Source organism: Phocoena sinus, chromosome 2 (genome assembly GCF_008692025.1).
Source record: "Phocoena sinus isolate mPhoSin1 chromosome 2, mPhoSin1.pri, whole genome shotgun sequence".
Taxonomy (NCBI): Eukaryota; Metazoa; Chordata; class Mammalia; order Artiodactyla; family Phocoenidae; genus Phocoena; species Phocoena sinus.
The window spans coordinates 8,494,288-8,512,395 of record NC_045764.1 but is presented as its reverse complement, the minus strand read 5'-3'; the positions used below and the strand labels follow the sequence as shown (position 1 = coordinate 8,512,395).

Below are 18,108 nucleotides of genomic sequence, written 5' to 3'. Positions count from 1 at the left end.
TCAAACTTTTCCTTGAAACTCTCTTTGAGGCACCAAGGTGCCATCAGGATGGATGCTAAAAAAACACAGGGATGGATAAGTATACAGATATAGCAAGGAGTCTTGAGATGGAAAAGACAGAAGATGGCACATTTAGCCTGCTTACGGATTCCATTTTGGGGTTTATTTAAAATCAAAATCCCACAAGAAACTTATGATACTTTACCTCTTGGAGATGATTACTCTCTGGCATGAATGTAAGTGCGAGAAACTACACTTCCTGTATTGCGCGTCGTGGAGACGGCTCTTTGACATTTAACAATAATCCACGCTTTCAGAGCCCCCGTGGAATACAAATTAGGCTTTATATTCAGGATCGCTTTGATGGTTTTGATTGACACGATTTAGACCCTTCTTGAGTGCTCTGCACCACTTGATTTGTCTGTTGCTGTTTTTCTTCTATCTTCAAACTTATATCCTGCCTTCTCGAATTTCAGCTGCCCTCTTCCAACCGGTCATGGAGACGTTGTGTGCTTATCCTGTTATTCATGCCTTGTATACATCCAGTGGGGTGGAGTTGTGGTGGGTTTTTTAAAATACATTTATTTACGTAATTTATTCTTTTGGCTGCGTTGGGTCTTCGTTGCTACACACGGGCTTTCTCTAGTTGCGGCGAGCAGGGGCTACTCTTCCTTGCAGTGTGCGGGCTTCTCATTGCGGTGGCTTCTCTTGTTGCGGAGCATGGGCTCTAGGCGCGTGGGCTCAGTAGTTGTGGCTCACGGGCTCTAGAGCGCAGGCTCAGTAGTTGTGGCGCACGGGCTTAGCTGCTCCGCGGCATGTGGGATCTTCCCGGACCAGGGCTCGAACCCGTGTCTCCTGCATTGGCAGGCGGATTCTTAACCACTGCGCCACCAGGGAAGTCCTGGAGTTGTGTTTTGATTTTTAAGAAACCACCTTTTTCAGTGAGGATGAACTGACTGCCTGATTCCCTCCGTCCCTCTTTCTTTCCTTCCTGCATTTATTGATCGTTAATTGTGTTTCACATGCCACGGAATATGCAAAGCAAATATTCCCCATGTAAGATTTGCTCCCTAGGAACTTACAGTCTTGTTGGAAAGATAAGATGTCTAAACACAGGTAGGATGACCATAGATCCTGATTTGCCCAGGATAGTTCACAATGTCTGTTTTCCTGGTGAAATGATTAACAGCACCATTTTCCCTCTCAAAAGAGTCCCGGTTTGGACAATAAATGATACAGTCATCCTTCACATAAACCATGAGTAGCAAAGCGAAGGGTCAGGATGTATTGCTAAGCGGTCTAAAGGTAACATATGCCATAGGAATTTAGAGAAAGGAGAAATCAATGGAGGCTCGGGCATCAGGAGAAAAGTCTCATGGGAGAGATGATGAGACTTGGGCCGGACCAAGAAGAATGAGCTGGATTTGTCTACAAAGAGAGGAAGAGCCTGTAGCCCTGGGGAACACAGCACAACTCAAAGTCCAAAATGAGTATGTGATGCTTGAGGAACAGTGTCAGTGCTGGGCTGGGTCGCCGGGTAGGAGCCCAGGGAAATGGGGCTGGGAGGGGAGGAAAATCAAGTTACGGGAAGTCTGGGTAAGGCCAGGATTTGCACTTGATTTCATGGGCAAAGAAGCGGTAGGAAAAACGTCATGAACTCTTGTCTTACAGAAGAAGAAATGAGGGTCAGGGAGGATATTTCAAGAGTGTTTCTGCCAAACTTCAGGGACAAGGTGATGGACAGCTTGACTAGGATGGTGTCAGAAAAGCCAGAGGCCGGTGAATGGGAGAGAAGGGACGAAAAGAACTGACGGGACCGGGTCGTGAAGTGGGATTAGTAGCAGAAGAAAAAAAAAAAAAAAAAGGCATTGACGGTGATTCTGAACTTTCAAACTTGAAAAGTAGGAGAATGTTGATGCCTCTGTGAAAATTAATGTCTGCTACATCAATAACCTATTTACATTTCTATCTCCCCTGACCTCTGTTCTCTGCTTGTACCAGTTACTCCCCCATACTAACACTTTCAGCTCACTGAGAACAGGGAGTGGATCCTACCCAGAGCCTGGTATACAACAGAGGCACTCAGTAAAGGAATGAATGAATGAATGAATAGCTTGTATAAAAAAATGTGTCTGCTAGGGGGTGTTAGTGTTAGAAGCCCCAGGCCACCTTTCAGGTGATGCACGTGTGGGTAAGAAGGACCACCCCTGACTCTAGAAAGAGGCCAGGACAGGCCCCCATGCCCGGTGGTTAGGCTGGATGTCCTGCGTGCCTTGGTGCCTGCTGTCAACTGTCTCCCTTGCTCCGGGCTTCTGTCCACATTTCTACTTAGGATTTGCCTGCACTTCGTTGTAGATGGCTAAGCTGCCTCCACACGGGGGGCAATGAAGAGGTTGGGGGAGACATGTACATAACGTAACCAACACTGGATGTGCTCTGTGATCAAAGGGACGGGGTGGATGCAGGGGCACCAGGGTTCTGAGAAATCCCAGGAGCTGATGATGGAGAAGTGTGAAAATCTAACCAAGAGCCGGAAGCACCAGAAAGAAGAACCTGGAAACACAGTCAGCATAACAGAAGGCTTGACTCAAGGAGCAGTCGGAGAGAAAACCCGACTAATTCCAAAAGGCAGCGTCTCTCTCTTCTAAGGATGCTTTTAACCGGACAGATGCAGCCAGGCTTGCTCTTATACAAAGATGTCTTCAAGGCAGCCACAATAGATGACAGCTTTCAGTTCAATTTTAAATAAAGGTCTATGGATTTTGAGGCATTTTCTTAATGGAAGCTGACACAGATCCTTAGTTTTTTTTTGTGGGCTTACCATCAGTCCCTGGTACTACAGTGACAGCAACTATTCCATGATCAGCTGCATAAACCCCTCTAGGGCAGCGATCCAAGCAAATGTCAATTCCCGAGTCTCTCAGATTTCTGCAGCATACCTTGTATGAGAGGGTCAATAACTCTTCGTGGAAATGAATTAAAATAATTGTCAGATCACTAGCACCAACAACAGGTCCAGGAGAAAAGCTACGAGGAATTATGCAATTTGACCAATTTTGGACTCATTATCCAATTCTGCTTCCCAGCAGTGGGAAAGAAAATAGGAGAGATGTGGCATTACCTGAAGATGCTGGTGAGCGTTTCAGATCAGCCACACAATTCAGGGGTCTAAAGGAAAAAGAGGTGGGCTACACAGAAAACACTGTTTGCCAGGTTCAGGGCTGTGGCTAGCCCACGTCATGCCATGATGCAAATTAGAAAGTTGCCCCTTCCTTGGGACATCTGACTTGCCTCTGCCAGAAAACTGTCATAATAAATAAACAAATCGGCAACGTCCACCAGGGGAAGGGTGCCCACAACACTGCAAAGCACACAGTCATGCTAGAGTGGGCCCTGCTTGTGCGACAGAAACTCATCTCTTTTGACAGGAGGCTGTTTATGTAATGAGATGCAGGCTGGGTGAGAATTCAGTAACCGGGACTTAGAACCGAGTCCCTGCGAGTTAATCCACAATGGGTTGCCATCCATGGTGTGACGGGCTGAGGACAGATCAACAAAAGACACAAACTCCTTCTTAACAAATGTCTCCACGTTTCCCTTTGCTCCTCATGCGGATAGAGTTGTCATTTTGAGGAACGGGAGGTTCCTTTTCCCAGCTTACGGAAGACCAGTGACAAAGCAGGGACAGTCTTGCCACTCTCTCTGGCCCCAACCCGAAGGATTCTGGTTCATTAAGTCTGGGATGGGGCCAAGGCAGCTTTAAGAAGCACAGCCCCGGTTGAAAACCCCTGGGGCAAACTGTGTTTGAGTCCATTGCAATGGCATTTATATACGTGAAGTTAAACGCTTAAAGGCGAACGGGTTGGTGAGGACTCAAGGCCCAACGCTTAGAATAGACTTTAAACAGTTCTGGAGGCGAAAGGCTTTCACCCAATGTCTTACTTCACTGAAGCTGCATTGAAATTATTCTGTAAGTTAACCTCTTCCGTTCTCTTTGCATCTGGGACGCTGCTCATCCTTCAAGGTCTGGTTCTGATGTCGCCTGTTCCGTAAGCCCTTGTCTTACTGGGACTTCCAGCCTCTGTGCTTTCTCCCTCCGTGAATGATGGGCACTTGACGTTTATTCTGTTCTACCTTGGAGACGGTTCTAGGTCCTGGCTCACCGTTTACGTGTGTGTCACTCCGCTGGACTGCACGCTCCTGAAGGTCAGGGGCCACGCCTCACTAGTCTCTGTCTCCCGTTCCTGCCTCACAGCGGGTGCGTAGTAAGCGCGAGTGTGGTTAACAGCAACGCCATGCCTGCTGATGATTTCTGCGTTTGTGAGGTCAATGAAAATACCGCCAACGTTTTGGTGCTCTCGTGACTTCTCCAGTCTCGGAAAAGCGGCAAAGACCAGTGGGTCTTCTGTATCGCACTGTTTGCTGCGGAAGTTGGCTGGCTCAGCGCTTCAAATATGCCATCGGGGAGCCAGGCCGAGTGCTTGCCAAGAACGGAGATGACATTTTCTGTAGTGATGATAAAGCTTCACAGAAAAGTACGCATCTGTTTATTGCTCCACCTGCTAGACTCGCGCTGAAGTCTGGCAGTGCTGTTCGTCCACTTTGGTAAACGAGGCAGTTAACCACTCAAGTCCTGGGAGGCACCGCGGGCTCGTCTGAAACCAGGGCCCTTGTGTAACAACACAACAGGGAAGAATCAGTTTAAGCCCCGGAGAGTCACCGGATGAGAGCCGCTGACACACGTTATCTTCTCATTTGCTCCAGGAGAGACGTAGGGCAGCCTACAGAAAAGGGGGTGCTCTTAGCAACAGAGGAAGGCGAACGTGTGCCGGAGGGCTGTGCAGCCAGTACAGATCGTGACTGATCGAACTGGCGGTTAGCATCGGAGCTGGGATGGCACTGCTCTTCCCAGGGTGGTCTGGAAACAGCCTGCCCCAGTCACCTGCAGGTGCCTGTTCAAAATCCAGATTCCTGGGATTACCCTACACCTACTGAATTAATCTCCGAGATGGGACTCAGAAATCTGGGAATTTTGAACCAATACCTCAGGTAATTCTGGTGCACACTGAAATATGAGACCAGCTATGGAAGGGGATGAACACACAGGGCTCTGCGTATGGAATGACGGAGATTCAGCATCACCCACCTGTCACTGGGCCTCCGTAAAAAGAGGGAGAATGCAAACAACAACAGCTAGGTAATAGTTATAGACAAGCTATGAATCTGATGTCATTGAACAGTCGTTATAGATTATTTTGTTGTCATATCTTATGCAGGTCTATCCTGTTTTAAGCTGATCTGATGTGTAAAAATCTGAACAGATTAGTTAACAAATGAATATTCGTTTTCCAAAAGGATTTCTTGAATGAAAGCATTTATCAACTGGTTCCAATGGCCAAACACTTCAACTAGAATTGAATTTACATACAATGCTGGAAGACTGCTTCCACGCAGGGCAACTTGCACACTCTTCCTTTGTGGTCCTGTGCACTGGAAGAGTCTCTTTCCCTAGGGAAGGGATCACACTTCTATTTTCCCCTCTACTATGGGATCACACTTCTATTTTCCCCTCTACTATGACGGGACTGATTCTCACTGTCTTCAAAGGAAGACCTGCCCTTGAAGCTAGTAAATAAACTGGAGGACAGCTAAGCTTTACCTAGAAATTCATTCTGAATACAACACAACAACTGAGCGGTCATTTCAAATCATTAGCATGGCCACCTTCCCAGTGGAATTTATAAGGAATCCAAAGTGCTAAATTTTAAGATAGAAATTTAAAGCTGAGACCCCTTTCTTTCTTTTCATATAGTCCTCGTAGAAGGTATGAAGTAATGGCTCTGGAGTGAGAGAGGCCTGGGGTTAAATCTTGGCGCTCCCACTTACTAGTTGTTTCCTTTAAGTTTACTTAACTTCTCATAGCCTCAGTTTCCTCTCCCATAAATGGAACTAAAATCATCAACATCGTAGGGGTATTCGAGTCCAAGCTGATGTTCCAGCCTTGTCCTTACAGGGAGTTCTCAGAACACACAGAAGTTACTATCAATAAATAAGAAATCAGATGTAGATTCCACTCCCAAACATATTAAAGTCTATTTGAGATCAGATAGAAAACAGCCATTCACTTTTTGGGAATAAATCCAAGGAAATGAGTGACGATATACAATAAAAATGGAAAATAAAGGAGTTCCAAAATGGCAAATATAGACCCTACGTGTCTCTAGAGTTGCTGGAATAGAAGGAGAGGTTTTGGTGGTCTGTTCAGCGGAGCCTATGAAAGGGTGAGGTCACATGAAGTGTCAGAAGCATAGTCGAGTGTTTGGAGCACCACCACCCAAGTAGGGCTCCCGCCCAGGGATGCTCTGATCCCCGCGGGCCATCCCGGCCGGTCAGCAGCACTGATGCTCCCCGACAGCAGCAGTGCAGTTTGTGCTACATGGAGTGAACGAAGGGCAGTAGAGTGGTTCTTGCACTTGATAAGGAGATGTCGTTTCCTTTGAATGCAAGAGGATTCAAAAACCTAGTGTAGTTTGATAGTAATAAAACTTTCTCCGTTAATCACTATGAAGCTGAATTAAAAACCATAACCCGGGTTCTAAAAATGGCTTTACTGCAACTGCACTTTCTGAAGAGCATTCAGAGGTGCAATGATTACGTCAATATCTGATAACTCTCACTAGGTCACCCTGTGTGGTCTCCTGGGCATAGGACACCAAGAACTAGGTGGTCTTTGGCAGGTAAAGCATAAAGGGAGGAGAGTACACCTGGGTCCTGACCTCCATTCTGCATCCTGGCTGTAAAATCGTTTCCAAATTAAATCGAGGGTACTAAACTATCCTTAGCCCCCAAACCTAAGACTCCACTTAATAAGATCCTAAGTTGCTTCTTCCCAGAGTTCAATTCAAAGTGCTCAGGTGAAAGTTTCTAATTAAGGATCCTTTCATCATCAACACCTTGGGTCATACCTATAAATGAATTTTTAGTGAATTACCAATAAGTGGTACCTTATGAGAATTACCAGATGGTACCAGATGAGAATGTGAAAGGAAAAGCATGATCTCTACAAAGAGGCTTGTACATATTTTTCAAGATCCTGTACTATGGGGAATATTAATCATAACTGCGAAGAGATATGTTAACAATCCCACGATAAACTCTGCTTTTTCAGTCCATTTCTGTTCCTGTTCATGAGCATTTTACAGGTTTTCTTGTTTCCCATTCTTGTCTTAACCAACTCATCACTTTGTCTGAAACAAAATCCAGCCTCCACTGTTGTTTTTACGGAAGATTTCATAAAAATCAACCAGTCTGTGTATATTCCTAGGTTGTGGAACTTTTCAAATTAATACAGTATTGGTGCACTGTCCCATAAAGGATGGAGGAAGAAACACTGAGTATTCAGTATTTGCAAAATCCTTTCAAAATACGTGGTAGACAGCAGTAGTAACATGAGTAGTCTTCTTGCCGCTATTATGTAGAAAGAAACAATTTTATCGCTTTGCCAGATTACTCAGATTCGAAAGACTTGGTTAGGGAAATCAATTTCTTTTTTTAACTCTAATAATAGCATGAAAAACTGGGTATAATAATTCAATAAGACCGTCAATTAGGAGTTGCTCAGATTTCCTGGGTCTCTCCCATGTATACATGGTATTAAATTTTGTGTGATTTTTCTCTTGTTAAAGAAAAGAAAAAGACCTTCAATTAATAGCTACTTCCAAAAATCGCTTTATAGTATAGTGTGTGGGTTAATAAACTTTTAGCGAGTCAAAGTACGGCATGAAAAGAAAAAAAATATTAGGGAATTAAGAGAATTGTATTCAAATTTATATTCAGTTTTAGTTTCCTTTTTTGTTTGTTTCATTGGCACTTTATTAAGTGGTAGAAATTTACAGCGACATTTTGACATCAATCCTTCCAAATTAGGTGTGAGAAGACCTGAGGATGGATGTTGAGTACTAGGCCCATTATGTCAATAAATTAAGGGCAAAGCCAAGATGAAAAATAAAAACCTATGTCCATTCACTCACCCAACGTGTATTTATGGAAACCTGACTGTGTGTAGAGCTCTCAGTGAAGTGCAACAGGTAATAAAAAATAGGAAGACAAAGCTTCTTCTCAAGGCGCTTGTAAGAAATTGTCAGAATAAATCAGGTAAGAACGTTGGCTGATCAGTGTGAACAGGGTGTCTTCGTAAGAGAGACGAACCTGACGCCACATTCATACTTTGAATGAGGATTGTAGGAATGTACACGGTACCCTCTGAAGAGTGGGATGATGGAGGCCTTTCAGCTGTCTATGCTTTTTTATGGTTTGGATTTTTTACAAGCATGTGTTATTTTTGTAATCAAGGAAAGAAAGTCAAAATTGAAATATTTCTGTGAATCAACACGGCAGGCAAACAAGTGAAGAGACAATATCTGTGGCCTTAGGTTGTTGGTGCCTTATGGGTGGATTTCTGTCTGTTTTAAAGTTATTTTGTTGTTCTAGAAGAATTTTTTAATGCCAGGTTTAATTCAACAGTAAAAGAAGAGTATGAAAAGTGTAAGTTCTTTGGTTTGAATAACCTGCTTTATTATGCATTAGGGGCAGAAGAGCCCTCGTTGCCAGTTTTATTTCTAGCGAAAGAGGAGGGCTGTGAAGATGATCAAGGGATGTTTTCTATTTCTGTTTCTCATATACTTTTTCAAAGTACTGTACGATGGCCAGTCTAGATGGAAACTGGTAGCATAAAAGCCGTATCAGTCTGCTTGTAATGATATATTTCATTATCATCTATGATTAGGGTAACTCTTCTGTCATTAAGATGGAACACAGTCATTCATGATTCCCTAATTTCCAAACCCTTTCATATTGTTAATATACTGCCCTGGAAAAAAAGAAAATGAAAACAATCCCTGGCTACATTTCAGCATGTTTAAAAGCTTCAGCATGAAAAGCATCGGCAGCCTTGCCCTTCATGTTTCCAGAAATCCCAGCCACACATATTAAATCCAAATGGGACCCTTCTTCACTTCAGCAAGTCCTAGTTACATCATTGACTCTTTGTCAAATTCTGTAATCTTGTTTTTAGTGTCGCTTCAGGCTGAATCATTCTTTTCAGAAATGGCACAGATTGTGATATCTCTGTAGCTTACTTAATACAACTCAGCTGTCACTTTAAGTGAAAAAACTGTTGGAGGATGAGAAGTTTTCTGTTAATGAAGGCTCATGTCCTTGTAGCCGTGAACAAAGGCTGCCTGGTACTTGCTAACTCCATTTAAAAATCGTATTATTTTGCAAAGTTAATTGTGGGATTCCAAGTACCCTCTAAGTGCTATTGAATTCGTTTACTCATTTTGCACGGTGGGGGGACCAGGGGTTGGGCGGCAGTGCTCTGTGTGTCATGCCACAGCCAGACAACACGGCAACCCCGGGCGGGGAGAGACATCCCGAGCGGTGATTCTGGTGTAACTGAGGCCTGATCCGAAATTTCATTTTCATGGCAGTTGTATTTATATTTGCAAATTCCTTTACATTCTTTCTGAAAGTCACATCTAAATACTTCTGTTACCTAAAATTACATTTATCAGAGTCCTAAGTAAGGGCATTTTATTTTATTTATTTATTTTTTTAAATATTTATTTATTTATTTTTGCTGTGTGCCAGGTCTTAGTTGTGGCATGCAGGATCTTTTTTTTTTTTTTAGTTGCATTATGTGGGATCTAGTTCCCTGACCAGGGATCGAACCTGGGCCCCCTGCGTTGGGAGCGCAGAGTCTTACCAACTGGACCAGCAGGGAAGTCCCAAGGACATTTTAAAAGTAAGAAATAAATGAGAAGGAAAATTAAATTTAAAATATGCAGTACATCTAGGATGTGGACCTGGTTGTAAATGAGGATCTACACATACGTGCGCCTGCGTGGCTATCATAACACAGTGGGATTCAGACACACCTTCACACGTGTTAATGAGGAGACCCAGGGACTTGTTTGCATGTAACTGGCATGACCCCATGTCACAAAACCAGAAGGAGCAGAGTAGGGTCTGGCTTCACAGTGGGATCACTTCCATTTAAAGTATATTTAGAAGCAGTGACCTAGTAAAGCAACTTCTGAACTTTGGAGAGAACTCTTCTACCTTCTTTTCAAAAGAGCATCACAGCTTTATTCTTACTTACAACTAAAAATCTAAGTAGAAATCCTGTTTTGATGAAGTTCTTAGAAATGACTGAAAGGAAAAAATACTTTCATTTTCAAAGTTAGTTAAGGAACAACTTTTCCGTTCTGCAGCACATCAGACTGGCTCTTAAATTCTGATTTTAACAAATTAACATCACCTTGAAATAGCAAATTCTAGTGGTATTTGGGGCGGAGAGTTAGGGAGCTCACACCCAAAAGCCAGGCCGGTGGGCAGATGGCCAGCGGCAGGTTAAATTCGCCTCTAGCTCATTTACTACACTTTAAGCTGCATCTTTATGGAATGAAGGCAAAGCTTAACGAAGACCCCGTAAAATGAAATGATGCAGACCAACCTTTTATTGCACCCACAATATTTTGGTCTAGTCCTTTCCGGTTGTCATTGAGTCCTCTTTTCCTCTTCCCATTGGGTAAGGAGTTAGCCAAAGTCTTGTCATCAAAAAATGCACACACCAGTTTTCTAAACAGAAGGCTTCCTGAGCGAGTGTAGTTTGACAGTATAGAGTCCAGCTGAGATTTAGGCATAAACACATCGAAGCCTTCAGCAAGTTGCACTTCTGGCTACCAAAAGAACATAAATATGTCATTAAAAGCAAGATTTGAAGCAACCAACTTTGGGTATACGTGCAACAAAAAAACATCACCAGCTCTTGCAATGGCCATATACTCTGCAAAGCACACAGCCTTGGCTTTGTGTGACAGTGTTTGCGACTTACAAAACCAATTACTAGTGACAGTTCACCAAATGAGATGCTCTAATTCCAATATTAAGTCTTGTCAAAAGCAGTGGAAAGGAGTACGCTGGAAAAGCATTCTCGTCCTTAGAAAAAGTTAAGAGAGAGCTGGATAATTCCCAAAGCATTTAATTCTAGAGCTACCCAGGGGACTTGAGACTTTTGGGTGAAACGTCTTCATTTTGTAAAGGAGGGAACACAGGCCCCAAGAGATCACAACAAAAATGACTTAAAACTAATTTAGACATACTCAGTGCATTACTATTTACAGATCACTTTCTCCTGCGTTAAATAATTTGACCTCATTTGCCTAAGGACACAAACACGAGGCTACCCTCTAGGTCCCGTGCTCTTGGCACTAGGCCAGTGGTTTTAAGCTGTGGAGCTGTATTTTTTTTTTCCTCCAGTGAAAACTTAGGTCAACTAATATGTAAACAACAATGCTGAGCAGGTGCCCTGATCCCTATTTTTGGGAGGAAAATCTGAAGCTCTATCCCAGAGCACCAATGGAAAACCAGTGTGCCAATCACAGTGCTTCCCTGCTGGGGGTTTCCTGACTGGGATACTGGATCAGAAGGCCGATAAGGGCCCTTTCAACTTGAACTCTACCACATAAGCTCAGACACTGATAATACATTCTCTATGCACATGCCATGGACGTTTACAACCCACCTTCCCATCTTTCAACCCAGCTCACACCATTTCCTTTTCAAAGCCTTTCCTAACTGTTTCTTTCCCGAGGAGGCGGCTATGCATGCTTTGTCACTGCTATTTATCTGACATACTTATATGACTGTGTTTACTATACCGTATTATAATTATTGATTAGATCACGGCCCTTCCTGTTGCCTGGAACTCAGTCTTTGTTACCTCTAGGGCCTGGCACATTGTAGGCACTCAATAAATTCTTGTTAAATACATAAAAGTTCATTCGTCATTATCTAAACTACTAAGTCATTTACTGTTGATTATAACACGACGACTTTAAAATAATAACTTTAAGGTGAAGAAGTGCAGTTGGTAAACTTTTGTTAGAAAAAAAGTCAGAAGGAATATTCACTTAGGATGTATCATAAAAGCTTTTTCTTAGATACCATATTTAAAACTTTGCAAAGCTGATACTACTTTAGATTTTCTAAGTCATATTAGAAATGTGAGGATTTGGGACTGGTTTTTCTCCTGGAGAGTAGGAATTCTTTTTGTTTGTCCTGCGGTCAGAGTAAAGGGCTCAGAGAAGGGCTTAAATGAATCAGATGACTTGGGGACGACTTGGGGCCCTGTTGCTCCCAAAGGGAATTCTCAACTGGATTTTCCAGAAAGTCATCTCACTTCTCCGCTCTACTTTGCCATTTGGCTTTTGGTCTCTGAATGCCTGGTAAATATCACTATGGACACAGTGCTGCCAGATGGTTTCCTGACTTTCACACCTCAGTGCCGGTGAAGGTCTGCAGAGGCTGACCTTCTGTGCCCCCAACTCCTGGGACAGAAGCTGTACACTCGGCACTCGATGCGCGTTGGCTGAATGACTCGATGTAGCAATGTTAGGATTGAGAGGGTTCTACCATCAAAATTGAAGACGAAGTGTCATTTATAATCAGAATTTGATTTTGCACATCCTATGGCTGACTTTAGACCTTTTATGCTAAATGAACTGAGCACAGATTTTTGCTAAGCACTCCTGTATCATTTGGATGCCGTTAACAACAACAACAAAAAAAAGGACTGCAGTCTACTTTATAGAAACAGCAACTCACAGCTATTTGAGGACCCGGGCTGGGGGGTGCAGTAGCCCTTAAATTTGCAAGAGAGAAAAGGGAAAGATACCATACCATCTTCTCTCGTTCAGGTATCTCTGCTGGATTCTGGTACCCCCAAGCAGGTGTTTAAAATTCAGCCATCTTGTAGGACTTGGACCCGGTTTGAGAGACTCTGACCTAAACTGGCCGCCAGGCAGAACTAGCCACTTCTTCCTTCACATATGCAGAGTATTTTCTACGAACTATGTTTCTGGCACTTTTCACACTGCATTTATTTAGTCGGGAGTTTGTGTTTCTCATCAGAATGTGTACTGTCTTTTGCATTCAGAGTGCCAAACACCCAACTAGCGCCTGATAGATTTTTCTCAGAATCAACAAAACACTATATAACAATTCATTCAAAATGACTAGTATTGATTTTGAGGTCTTTTATCCCCACATAAAGGAAGCATGTGTGGAGTCTGCCCTGCCCGGGTCCGGCACGCCAGTCTTCTCCCCGCAGGGCCCATGCTAGCTCAGGGAGCAGGCTACCTAGAGAACACTGCCCTGGCTCAATCAATCGATATTTACTCAGCATCCTCTGTGTGGAAGGAGTTTAAGGTCGGGCTCACTAGACGAGACACGTTCATAAACCCCCAGCATACAAACTGGAGAACGGTAAGTGCTACAAGAGGGGTACAGACCATTAGGCAGCATTTGGCTGGTGAGGGGGGAAGGGGTTTTGGTTAGGGGGCCAGGATAGCATTTTATCAGGGCTCTGGAGGTAGGATTTAGGAGAGAGATGCAGTCGCTGTTTGTGGCATCTGCTGGAACCCCTAAAACTAAGTCTCTGGAGGTCTCTGTGGAGCCGAGAGACTGCCTATGGGGTCAGAGTAGCATTTTGATTTCTGAGATGCTCCCCCGATGCAGAAGCTGTCGATGCTTCGTGTTCTACTTTCTACTGCCAGACGGTTGTTGTTATTTTGGAGCGCTCCTTCCAGATCAAGGAACATGAACTGGCCCAGCTATGCGTCCCTTACAAAGGAGTCAGTTTTATTAGGTGGAGGCCAGCAGCAGAGGCCAAGGTGACTGGTCTCTGCCCCTCCCTGCTCCTTGCACACTTTCTTTCATGCAAGTTTCTTAGCTGGTTGTCGGTGAGCACTAAGGGGCCACAACGCAACGAACCAATTCCTTTAAAAAAAAAAAAGAGGGGAGCTTTACGTCCTGAGACATGAAGAAAAGATACAAGGTTGATTAATCTCAAATTTTTACTCTGAAACCTTTTTATTTCTCCCACTTTAGAAATATAATGGCAGGTGGATTCCAGCCGTGTAATGATCCACAACTTTGCACTTATATTTAAAAACAGGTTAAAACTCTTTAATTGTATGCTTGAATCTCTTCTTTTTGTTTACTGTCTAGTCGAAGCGAGATCTCTCTGTTTACTGACGATGGCTATGATAGAAACCACCACTATTCCAAATGTGTATCGTTTTAAAAGCTACACTTCCTTTGACAGAAATACTATTTGATACTCGAGTGAGGACAGACAGCTAATACACTAATTTACAGATTTTATTGATTACTGAAGTAATACGATCTTTATTTTATTTTTTTGCGGTATGCGGGCCTCTCACTGTTGTGGCATCTCCCGCTGCGGAGCACAGGCTCTGGACGCGCAGGCTCTGCGGCCATGGCTCACGGGCCCAGCCGCTCCGCGGCATGTGGGATCTTCCCGGACCGGGACACGAACCCGTGTCCCCTGCATCGGCAGGCGGACTCTCAACCACTGCGCCACCAGGGAAGCCCCTGATCTTTAAATGATGACATCCAAAGTATGGGGCAGGATTTACGACACTTGGAGTCACCATTTTAAGAGTCTGAATTCCCACTATAAATTTGGATTTCCATGTATGTCTTGCCGAGTTTCAGTACCTCAGCCACTTAGCACAGTTATGCATCAAATGGTGACTTTTCCTATCCAGTGGTGTTGCATCTTACACCCAGTGAAGTTCGGGAGGCAAAAACCGCATGTAGTCATGAGGACTCTTGAAAATGTTCTTGGACCCAGGCCTGTGGACACACTAACCATCTTGCTTCTCTCTGCATTTCAACTGTGGTCTCCCTTTGCTTAGAAGTAGTTGGGGTCAAGGTCTAGTTTGGCTGGGGGGATCCCATAGCACCTGGTAGACTAAGAGATTTTTCCCTAAGTCTCTCTGAACATATCATGTGACTCCTCTATATAATCTAAAGAAAAAATGTAAAACTATTTTAAGGCCATCATAACAAATTAATCACACCGGGAATATTTCTGATATTGGCTGTTTTATATAAGGTATCGTCAGTAGCAAATTACAGTAAGACATGTAAAAAGCTACATGTGGTCATTGGTTAAAAGAGTAAAAGGAAGTGCGTGAATGTTCGTTCATTTTGGGCATTAGCCCCAGATTTTTAATTGCAAACTGGTGAATTATACACAATAGTTCTTACACTTGACTTGCAACCTAGTCAAGTTTCAGACTGGCTCAAGACTGAAACCTACAAGAAAACTATGGATGAAAAGGCAGGATTTGGACTGAAAACATATAACATAATTTTTAAGAATGTTTAAAAGCTACAAATTCAACCTTTCTGTTCATAGTATTATCATATACAATGATCCTTTTTTCTCACTTAGTATTTATTTAGCAGTGTACTAGATGTACTTCTACAAAAATGAGCTTTAGTTTATGAAATTAAAAAAAACACACAAAACCCCTTCATAATTGATTGTATTTTGCTCGCAAATGCAATCTGCTTCTGTTTGAGAAAAACTGAAATTGTTCCCTGTAACTCAGGTCTGCTCCAGGTAGATTTAGCAAGTATTACCATTACTGTCTATTAAATGCCACTCCAAGATCATGGCCAATAAGCTGGGCGGCCCCAAGAACCCACTGGATTGGAAGGCGGGCCTGCTCTCGTTGGTCCAGCTGGCACAGCTCAAAACAGCGTGGCCTGGGGACGTGGCAGAACCGAGAACCACTGCATCAAGGGGGCAGAGGCCCCATGGTGGGTGGACCCATTGTGTAAAAAGGCAAGTAAAAAATGCTCAGGCAAGGGCTTCCCTGGTGGCGCAGTGGTTGAGAGTCCGCCTGCCGATGCAGGGGACGCGGGTTCGTGCCCCGGTCCGGGAAGATCCCACATGCCGCAGAGCGGCTGGGCCCGTGAGCCATGGCCGCTGAGCCTGCGCGTCCGGAGCCTGTGCTCCGCAACGGCAGAGGCCACAACAGTGAGAGGCCCGCGTACCGCAAAAAAAAAAAAAAAAAAAAAGCTCAGGCAAGAGGTTTATCCAAAAGTAGGCGTAATCTCTAGACTAGCACATACTGGACGTTGAATAGGATGATAATTACAGGAAGTCATTAAAGAGTCAATTCTGGATTATTAAGTCAATTATGGATTTTTATTCGACAAAATTTTGGTAGAACTAAGAATTTCACAGGGGGGAATTCCCTCGCGGTCCATGGTTAGGACTCGGTGCTTTCACTGCCAGGGCCCTGGGTTTGATCCCTGGTCGGGGAACTAAGATCCTGCAAGCCTCGTGGCGTGGCCAAAAAAATTAATTAATTAACGAATTAATGAATTTTTGAAAAGACAATACAGTTTGGCTCCTTGAACACGCCTCCATGCACTTGCATAATGAGACACTGTCAAGTCATTCAGGGATGTTTTCAGCATCGTCCTTTCTCAGGTGGTAAATTAATGACCGAGGACTTGGGCTTCATTTATGCTCAAGCTATCTGAGCCAGAATGTTTAACACATAAGACTTCAACCACTGCAGTCTAGCTTCTTGCAACACAACTCCAGTGAAACTGCTCCTCGCGGAAGATGTCCACCACTGAGAGCCAGTCCTTAACCCTCTGGGCAGAGGCCAGCTCCACCTTGACAGCCTGCTAGCCTTACGTCCTACTACCCTGTGGTGACTGTTTATGTGTTTTCCTCATATGGTATACTTGAAGGGCGAGGACTACTTCATTTCAGTAGCCCTGGAAAATGGCGCTACGATTAGCATGTCTTCGCTACTTACTATAGTCCAAGCCCTAGGCTGACGCGCATTCCATGGGTTTTCTAATTTAATTCTCATCACCCTATGAGGCGGCCACTTTCGTGATCCCCAGTCTGCAGATGCAAAAACTAAGGTTTAGAGAGATTAGGTAACTTGTTTAAGGTTAGCCAGCTAATAAGTGGTGAAGCAAGGATGTGAACCCAGGCAGTCTGCACTAGAACTTAAACTCTCAAGCATATTCCTGCCTTAATTTCAGTGTGTCGATGAATAAATTAAAAAATCACTTGCTTGATTGATTTGCTTCACCAGTTCCCAGTGGATTACTTTATTTATTGGGCTAAGAAGAAATTAAGAAAACAGATTCTGAATTCAGGAGCTCTTTATGTTGAAAGCACCAATGCATTTTAAATTATTTATTTTAAGAACGACATAAACATTAACAAAATTATCTTAAGTTGATGGGTATCCACAGCTGTACCTTCTGATAACTTTTGTGTTGCCTAGGATTACTGGAAAGTATTCATAGTAACGACACCAAATAGAAAAACACTTCCTATGTTTTTTAAAAAACATTTTGAAATATTTAAAAAAAAACCTGATGTTAGTGTTTCACCGTGGCCAAAGAACAAGCCAAACAAGAAGCAACAACAAGGAAATAAACCTAAGCCACGTATATCTGCCCAATAAATCCAACTAGGTAGGGAAAAACAGTGACTGTAAAAAAATTCACAACTGTCTTGTCTGAGTACTGGTAGAATACTGGGTTGGGAACTCCTAAAGAAAGAATTAAATATTGTATTTAAATCTGAGATTTGGGGTTTCTGCTTTTGCTTCTGTGTAGTTCAGGTTTCAATTTTATTTAATGTGCTAACTTAAAATGGATCAAGTAATCCTGCCCCCAAAGAGGGGCAGGATTTCTGGCCACTCTCTTTTTAAAAACACTATTAGCTCATGTGTATTTTTTCATGTATATGTACACATAACTTTACTTAACAAACATGTATATTTATCCCTATAAAGGTACTTAGCTAGGACTGCTAAGGTTTAAAAAAGACCCAGTAGGGCTTCCCTGGTGGCGCAGTGGTTGAGAGTCCGCCTGCCGATGCAGGGGACATGGGTTTGTGCCCCGCTCCGGGAGGATCCCACATGCCGCGGAGCATGGTACGCGTCCGGAGCCCGTGCTCCGCAACGGGAGAGGCCACAACAGTGAGAGACCCACGTACCGCAAAAAAAAAAAAAAAAAAGACCCAGTATTTACTGAGTGCTTAAAACATACTAGGTATTATTCTAAGTGCTTTACATAGATGTCTTCATTTAACTCTTCCAGCCAGCCCCGTCTCTGAGGTTTGCACTATCATCATTCCCATTTTACGGAGAGAAAACTGAGGGAGGTGAGGGTGGGTGCACTTGCTCGGGG

The 18,108-nt window shown here is 43.5% G+C and overlaps 1 protein-coding gene and 1 non-coding gene across 6 annotated transcripts in view; both read right to left on the bottom strand.

Moving 5' to 3' along the window:
* The window catches only part of BEND7 (BEN domain containing 7), a 77,814-nt gene that overhangs the window by 24,048 nt on the left and 35,658 nt on the right, over positions 1-18,108 (bottom strand). For all 5 annotated transcript variants that reach the window (XM_032624222.1, XM_032624220.1, XM_032624221.1 and 2 more), the window contains one exon: positions 10,514-10,739. In XM_032624222.1, coding sequence (XP_032480113.1) covers positions 10,514-10,739 — 226 coding nt within the window. The remainder of the gene's footprint in view (positions 1-10,513; positions 10,740-18,108) is intronic.
* On the bottom strand, positions 9,709-9,781 carry TRNAG-CCC. The gene has a single exon. It is a non-coding gene; the product is annotated as a tRNA-Gly (tRNA).